The sequence below is a fragment of the Mixophyes fleayi genome, chromosome 12 (genome assembly GCF_038048845.1).
Source record: "Mixophyes fleayi isolate aMixFle1 chromosome 12, aMixFle1.hap1, whole genome shotgun sequence".
NCBI lineage: Eukaryota > Metazoa > Chordata > Amphibia > Anura > Limnodynastidae > Mixophyes > Mixophyes fleayi.
The window spans coordinates 41,841,740-41,857,327 of NC_134413.1; the positions used below are offsets into that span (position 1 = coordinate 41,841,740).

Here is a 15,588-nt window from a genome sequence, read left to right on the forward strand (position 1 = left end):
AGGGAAGGAGCCTTTTGCATGATTAAGTTATTCCAAAGACATCTTGTATGAAACTGTTAATTCTCATCTGCAGGATCTCTAAGTGAGATAGGACCTCACCTGCTTTTGATGTTGCCATCTGCGATTTCTGTATACTGATTTTATACTCCAAGTAAAACATTATCTAACTTGCTGGTACTGTGTGGTCTCATCCTTGCATAGCTTTTACATAGGTGCAACCTGACACAATGAACATTTGAAATTTTTATTCCTTTTTGTCTCCATTTAAAAAAAAACAAAAAATGACAGGAAAGGGAAAATATTTCTTTCTTGTGGTTACTGACTAAGGATGGAAAGGGTATAAAAGGATTGTATCATCACATGCAGGAATTTATTTCAAGAATAAAATAAAAATATAGAATTTTAAATATAATTTCATCTATATAAAACAGAAAACTACACTATGCTACTTAAGGTTGTGTTAACATAAATACACAATTTTAACAGTCTCCCTGAAGAGAAGTTTCCTATTAAACATATATAGCAATTATTTACAAAAATATCGTAATACTTGTTGCTATGATGCCAATAGGAGGTTTCAATCAATGCAAATTAATGTGTACAGGTACACCATTTAATATTTATTATATGCATTTTATATACATTATTTTTCAACAACTGTACTGCTTTTTCTGTGGTACAATCTTAAAAATTTGCCGATTTGCAGCCTGTAAAACGAAAAACTTACAAAACTCGCAAACTGATCAGATTTTTTTTTTCCTTTTGTGGAAGACTAGTAAAAATATGTGAAATTGATTTAGTCATGCATAACACAAAGTAAAATCGTTTGTCAATACCAGAAGCTGAATAATGCTTAAGAAAAAGTATGAAAAAGAAGAGAATATTCCAAGAACATGAGAAGTCATAGAAAAGAATGTGAGGACCCAACTGCAAAATAAGTCTGAAAATGAACTACAATAAAGGCCATATTTAGCCCTTTTAAAGGTAATTTGGCTGTTGTTTGAACTTGTACCAGCATACCTTAAAACTTCAACATTGGCCAAGATAGGCAACATTTGCCTACCTTGGATATTAGGCTATTGTCAGCTCTGTTTTGCAGGTGGCAACATTGGTCGTTGTTTGCTATTAATAAAACAAACTCCTGAATTTAAATATCCTATCTTTAAAACAATGCAAATAATGAATGATCGCTCCTCAATAACTTGTCCCACAAACAATGTAAGTTCTGCGTCACATGAACAAAACCAAAAACATAAAGCTGAAATAAATAACAATAAGCTGCTGTAACTTAGCTGGGAAACTCGGATAAATTAACTCGTCAATAAAGTAAACATACAAAATATCACACAGTGATAGAATGCTGCAATTGTTATAAAGGGGTGGAGGTGCAACAAACAGAGCATATGAAAGCCCTCTTCTGCCTGGTATTTAAAAAAAACAAACAAAAAAAGGAACTCTGTTAGTCTGTAGCCACCCAGATATGTTAACCTCACTAATACCAGATTTACTGGCAGCGTCACTGACTTCTGGCTTTATAAAGGGATGCAGGGGTACAACGGGAAAATGAGGATAAAAAAAGAATCCCTCATAATCGGAGGGGCAACAGTATAAAAAGCTGTAAAATTAATTTCACTTTCCGGTTTGTAAGATCCCGATAAAAACACTGCAATTCTGTGACAGCTTAAATATTAAAGACAGAAACAAAAAAAAGCATAAAAACAGACCATAAACTTGTGTATATTCAGGACTAATGCTAAAAATGATATAGTTACACACTAGGTTTTTGTTTTCAGGAATAATATATATATATATATATATATATATATATATCTCTCTCCCTTCATTGGCAGACAGGCATCGAGTTCTACAATGCCAGCTTTACAAACAACTACATGTGAATGAGGATTATTTTACGAAGATATTGCAATCTATATAGTGTGTATGAATCCGATTTTTTTTTTTAAACCTTTTATGTTCCTAGGAAATTATAACTGAAATTATTAAAAATTACTACTGCATTGTAACTGTATCTGACATGAACAGGCGATATGAACACACTGTAGAATTATGTTCAAAACTTAAGCAGCTCCATAACCCCATGTTAGCCAAGCTCCTGATTCACAATTACTGTGAAACCCAGAGCCTGAAATAGAGTACAAGTCGCCAAAAAACAAAATAAAACCGTTTTTTCTATGGACTGTAGAAGAAAGAACATATTTATATTATATATAATACAGGACAGACACCCTGCACAGGTGCTGTGAATACTGGTTATTGTGAAAAAAGGAAGGATTAAATTACAGTAATTAATGCTCCGGACTGAGCGATCCTGATAAATGAAAAGGGGTAGGTAGCGCCTTCCCCACTGTAACCAGTATCTCCCTATCCTGAAGGAGCTCTGTTTTGTAGTGTCAGTATTGGAGCAAACTCTCTTGGCAGTGATGTTGTAAGAATTTTTTAAACACCACAAGTGTCCTTTGTTTCTGTCCCAAAATGTATTTGTGGCATTGTGTAAGAATGGGGGAGAGGTGAGGAAGGGTCAAACGAAGACCCTGGCCAGGGCATCTGCCCCAGCACTGGCAATGAATGCTTTGGATGGGTGAAAGGCAACATCATAAATTGACTCGTCCAATTTCTTGCGGTGGGCGGTAATCTCCTGTACACAAGTCTTGCTGTCCAGATTCCACAAGCGAATAGAGCAGTCGTGGCCTGTCAGACGAAAGCACACACCAGTCTCAATTATTTCATTTACAAGCAAAATGTTTAAAAAGAAAAGTGTAAAAAGTCTATCTCTGCTGTCAGTTTGCACTGCAGAGGCGGTACAGCATAGCGATCCTCCGATGTGCAAATTGAAAGATGCACTTTCTTACACTTTTTTAGGGTCAGGTGTTATAGGGAAACTAATGGTAATTTTGGAAAATATCTTCTAAAAAAACGAAGGTATAATCTGTGTGGGTACGGCACAGAAAAACAACACCGATGTTGGGATGTGCCAAGCCCAAAAACTGTCAAAATAGGTTCAGCACAGCCTTCAAAAGCATATGGTTAACAACAGAAGACTGCACTCAGTTGTACATTAAATATAAATACAATTTTAAAAAGTTTTGACATATTAGAAGCTTATTTCTGTAAGACAACTTGTGTTTTGGGTTTAGTTGCACTTTACGAGATATGAGAAAAGAAATGGAGTTTCAAAATTCAACTTAATATGCCAAAATTTACACTTTTAAACTGACACCTGGTGTACTTTCACAGCACTTTTAATACAGAAGGTTAATTATAATCAAATCCAAAACATCCTTCTCAAAAGCACATACTTACTTCCAGACATAAGGTAGATTCCATTAGGATCCACTGCGAGGCTCGTTACAGCATCCAGATGTGCAACCATTGAATGAATGGTCTTACCTGAAAGATAAAGGAACAAGGACATTAAATAAACATTAAAGGCATACTTAGAACTGAAACATCCAGAAACACTTAGCACAGATGTTCTTTAATTAATGTTGAAGCTAAATCAGTGAGGGTCAATGTGAAATAGCTGGAGGGTCAGCACAGTGCACTCCCTCCTTCTCAGAGTATGCCCTATGACCTCCCTGCACTGTGCAGATAACGCCACATGACGTAAAAGTTGGCTGCTCCCGTTCTGATTAAATCGAGAGCAGCTGGCTGTGGGGCCGCAGGTTAAGGCTTAGCAGGTCGCTTGTCGCCCATCACTGAGCTAAATGTACAATGCAACAAAGTCTAAAACATGCAAAACATCAAAGTAAAAGAAAAAGTGTAAAAGCACACAAGGTAATTTGCAATCAGTAAATACTGTGGTGTAGGCATATATAGGGAATGTAAAATCATGGACATGGGCCTACTGAAGTGCAATAGTGAATGAGGGACCATGGAGAAGAAGAAGAAATGGAAATTCCAGGAAAGTAAAGTAAAGATGGAACATAAAAGGGATTTTCTGACAGTATATACACCAATTACTCCAGTGACAAAATGGTCATGAAAAAGTTGCACCTCGTCCTTTTTAAAAAGGATCAGCTTTCAACAAAAAAATTAAATCATTCAGAATAGCTTAAGATTTAACAAATTATTTTAGCCAAGTTTTCTTCAACTTTGTAACATATAAGCATTATATATATATATATATATATATATATATATATATATATATATATATATATATATCAGGAAATTTTATTCATTAATGAAATTCAATACCGTCAAATTGAGTGAATGGCTTTTCAGCAGTCTGAAGAAATGATCAATGAAGGCCAATTTGAAGAACGCTTACAGGGCTATAGCACCATCTGTTGCACGTTATGTTTTATATTTGAAATCAACAGTACAAAAGCACATCAGGAAGCGACGCTAAATTATTACTCTTAGCAAAGTAGATAAAGGAGCAAGAGTAAGGTACACAATAAAAGGGAAAGGAAGCAGAGAAAGGGATTTGAGAGACCTGTTTGTATGAGAAACCGTGATCAACTGTGTAAAATGTAGCAAACACAATATTCAGTAATAAAATATTTTGTTGATCATGTATCTGACCCGCTCTGCTTCCTGCATCAGTTGAAGTACCGGATGGCTCAGTCCTAGGCCTTCTGCTTTTCCCAATCTATACCACTTTCGAAAAAGTAATAAGTATCTCTTTTGGATAATACCCAAATTTATCCAACATTTCTAAATCTCTCGCCAGCTGTGTTGGCCAGCATTACTGAATGATTTTTTTGCAATTTTATTTTGATGTTCTCTCGCCACCTCAAACTTAGTCTTTTAAAAACTGAGCTAATAATACTCACACGTCAACAGCAGCTGACACCTTCTTTTAACAATATGACAATAATAATTAAAAAAAAAAATACAATAAACCCTAACCTTAAAAGACTGCAGTCTAGGTGACTCAGAACTGTGCTTTGCTACCCACATCCAAATCAAATTACATTCATAGAAGAAATATTTCCAGAAAATACAAGCAGTTCACACAAGACATGTCAAAAGATCTTTAGGCACACTTCTAACACACCACAAAAGCACTCTCTTAACCACCCTACACCACTCTATATATTTTGCTCAAACTTACATTTATTCTCCTTCTATACCCAAAAAAATCCACTGACCCCCAAACCCAAATTTCTGTGTGAGTGGATCACATGACCCCAACTATGCATTTTTATCCCATCGCAACATGACTGGGCTGGGTCAGTATGCATTATGTTGTGCTTAACCTCATCTATCGAATGCCTCTTTACCTATGGATTGTAAGCTTGCTTGGTTTTATAAAGACAGAAATCAAAGAAAGTCTATTAACTGAAAATGGGTAAATTAAAATAAAACCATCTTAAGTACATAAAGTAACAAAAGAATGTGTGTCTACAAAGATATTAATAAATGTTAGTTATTACAGATAATCTACAGTGGGTAAATTGCAATAGAGAAAACCACATGGTAAGTGGTTACAAAAAGAAAATAAAAAATGAAGTAACTGAAAAGGAATAGGCAATACTCAAATTATATTAAGTGACATAAGTGGAGAGGGAGAGAGCGTAAGCTCACATGGAAATTATATTGACACTTGGGGCACCAATTTCCACAAAATGCAACCAGAGAACTTCCTAGAATAAATCCAGCAATTAAAGGAGAGCAAGAAAAGAAAAAAAAAAAAAAAAAAAGGCCATGCAAAATGCCAGAGGCCTCTAAAGATGGCAAATATATACACACATATCTGTGTGTGTAAAATTTATATATATATATATATATATATATATATATATATATATATATATATATATATATATATATATATATATATATATATATATATATATATTTATTTACGATAAATTGGTTTCTCTGATTCCATCTGGGGACACTGCTTAACCATGGGGTTGAGTAGGGCAAGGAGGAGTTTGGCACCGAAATAATTCCAAGCTGCCGACAGGCCCCTCCCACTGCCAACCTCCACCGGAACTCAGTTTGATCAAAAAGCCCCAAGAAGATAGGCCAATCAACCAAGGACACACAGAAGAAAGCACAAGGGAGGGATCAAGTGTCCGCCAGATGGAATCAGAGAAACAGATTTATCGCAAGTATAAATCCATTTCTCTTTCATCCATAAGGGGGACACTGCTGAACCATGGGGACCTACTAAAGCAGCCCCCTTTAAGGGTGAGACCGCTCCGATAGTCCAGCACGTAGAGCACTACAGCCAAATGAGGCGTCAGATGACGCAATAACATTTAATTGGCAAAATTTTGTGAAAGTATGGACCGAGGACCAGGTGGTTGCTTTGCATAACTGATCCGCTGAGGCCCATTTCGTGCAGCCCAAAGCGCCCCAACAGAACGGGTAGAATGGGCAACAATACGCTCTGGCACAGGACGGTTAGCACTGACATAAGCTTGCTTAATAGTCAGGGTAAACCACCTGGCAATAGATTATTTAGACGCTGGCCAACCACGTCTAGAGAAATCAAACAAGATAAATAAATAATCTGTCCTACGAATCTTTGCAGTTCTCTTGACATTAATTTGTAGAGCCCTAACCACATCCAAAAATCTCATGTTCCCTGTTCCAGATCCCTGAGGATCCTCTGTGAACACAGGAACTACTATCTCCTAGTTTACATGGAAACCAGACACCGCCTTAGGAAGGAATGATGGAAACGTTCTTAGAACAGCTCGGTCATCATGAAAGACCAAATATGGTTCACAAGACAAAGCCCCCAGATCAGACACTCTCTGGGCTGTGGCAATAGCAAGTAGGAAAACCACCTTCCAAGTTAAGAACCGTAACTCTGCTAACGGTTCAAATGGAGGCTCCTGCAGCATATTAAGGACCAAATTAAGATCCCAAGGAGTCTTGGGTGGAACATAAGGAGGTTGGATATGAAGTACTCCCTGTAAGAAAGTCTTAACATCCGGAATCTCAGCCAAACGTCTGTGAAAATACACAGAAAGTGCTGACACTTGAACCTTTAGAGATCCTAATTGAAGACCTCCATCTAAGCCATCCTGTAGAAAAGCAAGAAACCCAGTAAGATGAAACGGCTCTGAACTGCAGGCCTTATTCCTACACCATTTTATATATGTACGCCAGATACGGTGGTAAATTTGCGCCGAAACTGGCTTCCTAGCTTTGAGGAGAGTATCAATTACTCTCGAAGAGAACCCTCTGGATTTCCACAGACTGGCCTCAAAAGCCATGCCGTTAAACTCTGCCGGGCTAGATCCTGATGCAAGAACGGCCCCTGAAATAGCAGATCTTTCTGAATAGGTAACCGAAGACCCAGACCTACTGCCATAAGAAGTATTTCTGGAAACCAGACTCTTCGTGGCCGTGCTGGACCCACCAGAATGACTGGCCAACCTCCCTGCTTGACTCTCCGAAGGACCATGGGAATCACGGATATGGAAGGAAACAGGTAATCTAACCTGAAGTCCCATGGCATTGTCAACACATTCACTGCTAGTGGATCCTCTTGCCCTTGCGCAAAACTCTTGAACCTTCCTGTTGAGACGCGACGCCATCAGATCTTGATCCGGAAGTCCTCACCTGTCTACAAACATCTGAAAAACATCCGAATGAAGTGCCCATTCTCCCGGCAGAACTTTGTGCCGGCTTAGATAGTCCGCTTGCCAGTTCTGAATTCCTGGAATAAAGACTGCTGACAGCACGGGAATGTATTTTTCAGCCTAAGTTAAAATCTGAAATGTCACTCCATTGCTCCTGCACTCTCGGTGCCTCCGTGCCAGTTTATGAACGACACTGCAGTGGCATTGTCGGACTGAATGCAAATCGACAATCCCTCCAGGACACACTGTGCTCCCTGCAATGCCTTCAACATGGCCATCAATTCTAAAACATTTATAGGAAGAGCAGACTCCTGCACTGATCAAAGACACTTCAAACTGGCGTCCATGGACACTAAGATCCAAGACCACAGAGCAAAGGACCTGCCTACCATCAGATTGTCTCTCACTAGCCGCCACCCTCTGAGAGACTGTCTCGCCTCAGGGGGATAACAGCACCAGCTGACGTTCTAACTTCAGATGGGACCCTGTCCATATCCTCAACATGTCCCATTGAAAACACAGAGTGAATCCTGCTACAAGGGAGAGTCTCGAAAGACGCCACCATCTTTCCCAACAGTTTCATGCACAGGAGGACCGACTGCCTCCTGCAGGACAGAACCCTGTTCATCATCTCCTGCAAGGACCTTATCTTGTCCTCTGGAAGAAAGACCTTCTGACAGGTTGTGTCCATTATTAGTCCCAGAAATGACATCCTTTGACAAGGAATCAAGTGTGACTTTGGGCAGTTCAAAAGCCAACCATGTCCTTCCAGGACCTGAATGGTAAATTGAAGATGTTATTCCAGCAATTGAGCTGACGCAGCTTTGATTAACAAATCGTTCAGATAGGCTACTAATTGCACCCCTCTGGCATGAAGAAAAGCCACCATGTTTATAAACACCCGTGGGGCTGTTGCAAGCCCGAATGGAAGAGCCCTCAACTGATAGTGAGCTGATCCCACCGTGAACCTGAGAAGAGGCTGGAGCCCCTTCCAGATTGGAACATTGAGGTAAGCGTTCTTGATGTCCATCAAAACGCCATGAACTGAACCACCTCCAAACCGTTGATGACCGACCTCAGAGACTCCATCCGAAATGAAACTACCCGTAGGTGAAGATTCAACTGCTTGAGGTTGAATACTGGCCTGAACGAACCATCCGGCTTCTGGACCAAAAAGAAGTTGGAGTAAAACCCCTATGTCCTTTGATCCTCCGGAACCTTTACAATAACTCTCTGCGAAAGAAACAAATAGACATAGTGGAGTATTGCCTGTCTTGTGTGGATGGCGGGGCAAACTGGTTACAAAAAACCTGTGAGGAGCTGGCCCCACCAAATCTATCACGTAACCTCTTGTCATGAATCCCTGAATCCATCTGTCCCCTGATGACTCTGCCCACTGATCTCTGAACAGTAGCAGACGCCCCCCCCCCCGCCGCTAACAGAGGGTGGGCATCAGGCTGACGGTTATATTTTAAATCAACAGTACAAAAGCACATCAGAAAGTGAGCCATATCCTCTTCCTGCAGAGGATATAATGACCCATACCTTTTAAGCATAGCAAACTTTTTGTCTGGCTGTTTCCAGGACACCTCTGCAATCTCTCTAAACTCTGCAGAGAGAGAAACGAATCCCTTGTCTTGAAGCCTTCTTAAAAAGAGATCGGTCCAAAGACCTGGGGCTAGATTTACTAAGCTGCGGGTTTGAAAAAGTGGGGATGTTGCCTATAGCAACCAATCAGATTCTAGCTTTCATTTATTTAGTACCTTCTACAAAATGACAGCTAGAATCTGATTGGTTGCTATAGGTAACATCCCCACTTTTTCAAACCCGCAGCTTAGTAAATCTAGCCCCTAGTCTCTTCCACTTCTAAAAACCCAAGGTTTGTCGTACTGCTTTAACCAGATTGTCCATACCCTGATGTCTAGAACTCTCCTCTGACTCCACTAAAGAGGGATCAGAGTCCTCTAACAATTCGCCTTCTTTCTCAGAGGACCCCTCCGAATCGGACAAGAGAAAAAGCGGATTTGCTGATCTATGTCTTTTATATTTAGGTAAATGTCTAACAAATGGTTTAACCGTTCTAGACCTTTTACCACCGCAGACCATCCAGGCTCCCCTGAAGGGGGTGATACCTGAGATGCCAGGAAAGGAGATTGTCCTACTGCCGAAGGCAAAGAACTTGACCTTTCCGTAGAAACGCCTGAACTAAGGGAGGCTATCGTTCCAGAGGTAGAAGGTAATACCGAAGCCACTGCTGGAATTTCAGTTGGCTTGGATAATAGCTGTACCAGGGTACTAACCCCCTGTGCCAAAACAGCCGTCCACTCAGGAGGATCTGCTACAGGAATGGAGCTGGCTCTTGGCTGCGCCACAACTGACGCCCCAGCGCAATCAGTACAAAGAACCCCTGGGTCCTATTGTTCACCAGATAATTTAGTGTTACATTTGGAACAGGAATAAAACTTGGCACGTGTTGCTTTACTTTTCGCAGACATTTTTATCAGAAAATAAAGCTACCACACAGCAAAAAGAATAGGCACATACACACAAGAGATTTACACAGAAAATGCTAACTAATCTATGACACAGTCAAAAGATCGTATTTCTGGCAAATATGAGAGCTACAATCTTACATTATTATGTCCTCACAAAATATGTGCCCAGAAAAGTCTATACTTTCCTATCTCACTATAGAGAGTATAAAAATGTACTCAGCCAGGGAGAAGCATGTCAGCAGCAGCTGTATTCTCAGAAATGGCTGCAGTCTCCTTCTCCTCGATCACTTTTGGTGCCACTGGGACCATCCAAATGCTCCGTTGTCACACTCTGAAGCTCTCACACACTATGCTGAAGCTGTCAGCGGGAGCCGTTCGGCACCCTGCTGACAGCTGCTTCACCCGGCGAGTGTGCACTGTTACTACAGAGCACAGCGTCTGCTGCTAATAAAGTAAAAAAAATTTTTTTTTTTTAAAGAAAAATAAAATCCTAAAAAACAGTGAACTATTTCACTGTCCAGCAGCTCTGATCTTCAGCCCAACTGGGTACCTTACCAAAGGGTACCTTACAAAAAAAAACTGAGTTACGGTGGGGATTAGCAGGGGGGAGGGGCCTGTCGGCAACTTGGAATTAATTATTTAGGTGCCAAACTCCTCCATACCCTACTCAACCCCATGGTTAAGCAGTGTCCCCCAAATGGATAAAAAAAAAAAAAGAGAAAAAGAAATAAAATTACATACACACACACATATACATACATGCATATACACACACACAATCATCATTCAAAGACCCTAGGTCACTCTCCCAGTCCCTGCTTGGCTCAACCACTGAGAAAATGTTGGTGAATATTCTGCAGCTTGGGAAAGTTGAACTTGGACATGGTTTTGGTGCATCTCAAATTCTCAAAGACCATAACAATAATCAAGACAGATTAGTGGGGGGACACATTACATTTAAATAAATGTTACAATTTGCTCAGTGTTGAAAAAGCAACCACACAAGTAAAACTAAACAAATATATTTAAAAAGGCAATACATTTGTTATGTTGCCGCTAAATACACCTCTAGACCTAGGGAAACTTGGTATCACTTCCTATTTAGAAATCAACATTCTGCAGCGCTGTGCATCAAGAGAACAGAGGTTACGTGAAATCTGTCAATTTAAAAGGAAAAAGAAAAAAGAAAAAACACTCAAAAACCATGATCTTGTAAAATACTTAAATGTGGTTAGAAAATGTTGCGGAGTTCTCAGAATTAGGGGAAGATTCAATTCCCCACGCATAATTACCGTTCGTTAGTACAGCCATTTCAATGCTGATGTTTGCTCACAGCTCTGAGCAAAAATCTGCGTGAAAATTGACAGTACTAACGGTAATAATGTGCATTATCGTAGTAACACAATGATGCGTGCCCCACATTGTTCTTTAGAAAATGAATCTGCCCCTTAGTGTTGACATTTGGTGCATATTACCTACAGTGAGGAAAGAAGTTTCAGACTACAGTCCCTTATCCACTGGTTTTTAAGCTAGTAAAAACATGTAAATGGCTATAGAAATGGAACATATTGGTTCCAATGAAACCATACCCACTTGCGCTTGCAGTCATGAGCAGTGGCTGCAAGACAACATCTTTTGGATGCTACCTGCAATATTTTCTTGCAGCATGGCAAGTAAGCTGATATAGGCAGCATAAAAATGTTTAAAGGAACTAGAGGATTACCACACTGTAAACAGAAATCAATGACTATGTGCTTGAATAATATACGTTAATCATATATAAAATATGGCATATGCAATTATCTACCACAACTATTTTGAATTGATTATTAATCTACATTTATAACTGTGTGCTGACATGCCACACTTATTTAAGCCATATTAAACAATCATGTATTTGAAGCCCTACCCTAATGGTTCTTGTGTATGTCATCTGTTGTACAATCATAGTCTTTGCTACATAAAATAATGACATTCTTAGTCTTCTAAAACGCTTCCGAGACAGCATATAAATGATAAAATGGGCTTACCAGACTTGTTGTCAAAAAACTTTATGTGCCTATCTTCATATGCAGTGATGGTAACAGGTAGAGTAGGGTGACTCACAACCTTGTTTATGTGGCTACTGAATGGGAAACCTATAAAAAAAAGAAAAAAAAAAAAAAGAACATACAATATTTATGAATAAGAACTTCAAGTTTTGGGTACAGACACATTTCACTGCACTAATGACATCCGGCAAATTAGGGAATCAAACATACTTACCAGAATCAGAAGGTGAAGACAACTGTAGTAGGGATTGGGAAGTCTCTAGGTCATAAACCACAATACAACCACTGGTGAAAGAGACAACAGCATGGGCAGGGTCGCAGCCAATAAAATCTACCGATGTAGGGATGCCATGTTCTGTTGGGAATTATGGAAAAAGGCAAATCATTAATCATAACTATTCCCATGAAACAGTGGAATTATTTCTTTACAGCATCCAAGCGTAGAGTAAGATTATTTTGCAAAAATGTTACCTCCTCAAACAACTTGGGCCGGACAGAGCTTGGTTTCAGGCTTCGATTTCTAGCCCCAGGCTGGAATAAACCAGTTCCGGGGAGCCTAGAGTTTTCTGCACTCATTACAGAATTCCTCTATCATTGGAATCGAAGGTATGATGTTTATTTACAGGACGACTCCTGATACTACTACTCCTGACAGATTTGTCAAGCCCAGGGAAAAAGGAAATAGAAATGTGTTGCACAGAATAAATGTTTGTGTGTGTTTATTAATAGATGCTCCTTTTTTATTTAACCTTTGCTATTGACCTATTATTTTAGTGTGTACAAAATGAATGCATCGGTTATATGTGTATGAAGATATAGATATATAGATATATGAGATCTGTCTTTAAGGCCAGGTAACCACTGGCACTGATTTTAACACTAACAGACGCAACAAGTTTCACATGCGTTTGTTACTATTATTACTCATTTGCAGCTCATCTGGAGCTTATACAATGCGTTTAGCAGTAGCTGTGTTTGGGACGACAATTAACAGCTAGCATAACAAGTTACATAGCGAGAATGCCACAGCAAATAATGCAATATTGGATCCTTCACAATGGACACTATTTTCATTGACGTATCAGATAACATTGAAACAGATCTCAACATTTTACATAAAATTGACACAGCATCAAGTCACAGAGAGGACTTCTCACCTCTGTTTCCATTGTATGTGCCGATACATGGTATACTTTCTGGTGGACTCCATAGTCGGACAGTGCCGTCAGCAGAGCAGGAGAGCAAGCTGTCTTTAATTCCACTGTGAGCTAGACCCCATACGGCATCTGTGTGTCCAACCAATGTGCCAGCAAGAACACTAGGCTCTGCAAGACAGAGACCATTTGCAATTATGTATTTAGCTTTATACAACAGTTCTAATACCTTACAGAGATAGAGATATTATATTCAGTAAAATATTGCAGAGGAAAATTCACATAGCCCAGCCCCCCACCCCCCACTGTGCAATTGTATAGACAAACACTGCTGCATTCCAATTTGTTGTTTTAAATCATAGATAAGATTATCTTATAACCAGTCACTAAATGTTTATGTACATCCATCGAACTTACCATATGTATCGTATGGATCTACGTTAGGGCTTGGCATTTTCCACCACTGTATTGTGGAATCCAGTCCGCCACTATAGCAGTGTTCTCCATTACAGCTGACCACCAAAGACAGGACCGGACCACTGGAAACAAAGTGATATATTCATGCCTGAGCGTCAAAAGACTGATGCCCCCAGAAAAACGTACTCCTTACGAGAGGTCCCTACACTTCTCTTCTATTAAATGTTTACTCTGAAAACTTACATGTGAGCCCTGAATGTATAGATTGGTTCCACATCAAAGGAGGCACTCCTAAAGGAAGAAAACCAGTGATATTACTTGGGTGCTGTCATGCACTGACAATGAGTATCAATTGATTCAGTTAAAAGTTTATCACATGTGCTCACTTTTTGGCAGCGACTGTTTTCTGCAAGTTCCACAATTTCAGGGTGTTGTCTTCAGATGCAGTCACCAGAACAGGTTCAACTGGGTGAAATGCTAGTGCTCGAACCCCATCAAAGTGACTTCGCAGGGTGTACTTGGGGTTCCAGGTCTTCCTAAATGCATCCTTATTGGATGGCATCTTTAAAGTGGAAGAGAAACAAATGTGTTATAAATATTTAAATTGAATCATCTCTTATTGATCATTTTAATTATGCATTTTAAACATTAGATAGACAGCGCATAACACAGGTAGACAACCACTTTGGTTCAGTGGCTGTTATGGAACTTCTGCCTGGTGAGCCAAAGATTGCCGAAGCTTGGTGAAGTAATCATTGCAGTTCAAAATGCTCAAATAAGAACTATAATTTCCAGCAAATAAACAATCCATTGTACTCGACCTAATTGGTTTACCCTGGCAAAAACATTCATGGTCAGGTTTGATTATGAATGCAATTGGGACTAACTCTGTCAGTGCAATCCTTATGCCTTTCTCCCATTTGACTTTAAAAATATTAAACTTGCATATATTACCATATTGTTCTTATGCGACTATAGTAACTGAGAAAAAAGGTCAGAGATGCTTGCCAACTTACTGCTTACTAATAACATTAAGCAGTCCCATCACTTTCTATTATAAATTGGCCACTGGATGGCACTATTTGAATGATTATCACTAAAAAGTACTTTACCACTGCATAGTGAACAATGAAACATCTATATACATCTCTGTATATATAAATATCGCAGGATATACTTTCCTTTACAGTATTAACATAATCAAATAATTAAAATCTTCATACAAGTCATCATTCCTTAATAACCAATATAATTAGATTTTTCCATGCACTGTTCCAAAGTTATTGTAAGCGTGGTCCCTTACATCGTAACTGTAGTCTGAATCATTTGTAACAGTGAGGTCTGCAAGGTCCCCGAGTCCCAGGACGCTCTCAAGGACATCCTCTGATCCCATGATAAAGGACTTTCCGCCTCCAGGTGGAAACGTTATGGGTTCCGCTATGTAGAGAAAACATTTTTATTTTCTTACTTAAAGTGACAAGTAAATTATATACATAGACATATATACATATACATATATACATATATATACATATATACATACACACACATACATACATCTATATTTCTATCATAATGAATACATTGTTTTATTTACTATAGAATGACAATTCAGTGAACCAAGCATTTAATTGTAATATAATTTGTGCAAAATTAACTTTCCCCGAGAGCTACGTACCTTCCTCTGCCCTCCCACCTTCATGATCTGTTATTCTGGTTGGTGAGCGAGCCGGACTCAGGATGCCTGAAGGCATGTGGGACAGTTCTTCATCACCAAGGTCTGCAATCATATCATGCAACTTCGTCCGGTTTACTCCTGAAAAGCAATAGCATTGTTTTTTGTTGAAAAGATCCTACCTTTTACTTAATAAAAAAAAATGTGTTTTTTTTATTACCCTCT

At 39.2% G+C, this 15,588-nt stretch overlaps 1 protein-coding gene across 2 annotated transcripts in view; it reads right to left on the reverse strand.

Annotated features, from left to right (window-relative positions):
* Positions 1-230: 230 nt before the first annotated feature.
* STRN3 (striatin 3) overlaps positions 231-15,588 on the reverse strand; it is a 61,609-nt gene continuing 46,251 nt past the window's right edge. For both annotated transcript variants that reach the window (XM_075192225.1, XM_075192224.1), the window contains 10 exons: positions 15,367-15,504; positions 14,992-15,125; positions 14,075-14,250; positions 13,932-13,979; positions 13,689-13,810; positions 13,275-13,442; positions 12,332-12,472; positions 12,097-12,204; positions 3,322-3,408; positions 231-2,709 (listed from right to left, as the gene is read on the reverse strand). In XM_075192225.1, the coding sequence (XP_075048326.1) occupies positions 2,540-2,709; positions 3,322-3,408; positions 12,097-12,204; positions 12,332-12,472; positions 13,275-13,442; positions 13,689-13,810; positions 13,932-13,979; positions 14,075-14,250; positions 14,992-15,125; positions 15,367-15,504 (1,292 nt within the window). In that variant the 3' untranslated portion in view covers positions 231-2,539. The remainder of the gene's footprint in view (positions 2,710-3,321; positions 3,409-12,096; positions 12,205-12,331; positions 12,473-13,274; positions 13,443-13,688; positions 13,811-13,931; positions 13,980-14,074; positions 14,251-14,991; positions 15,126-15,366; positions 15,505-15,588) is intronic.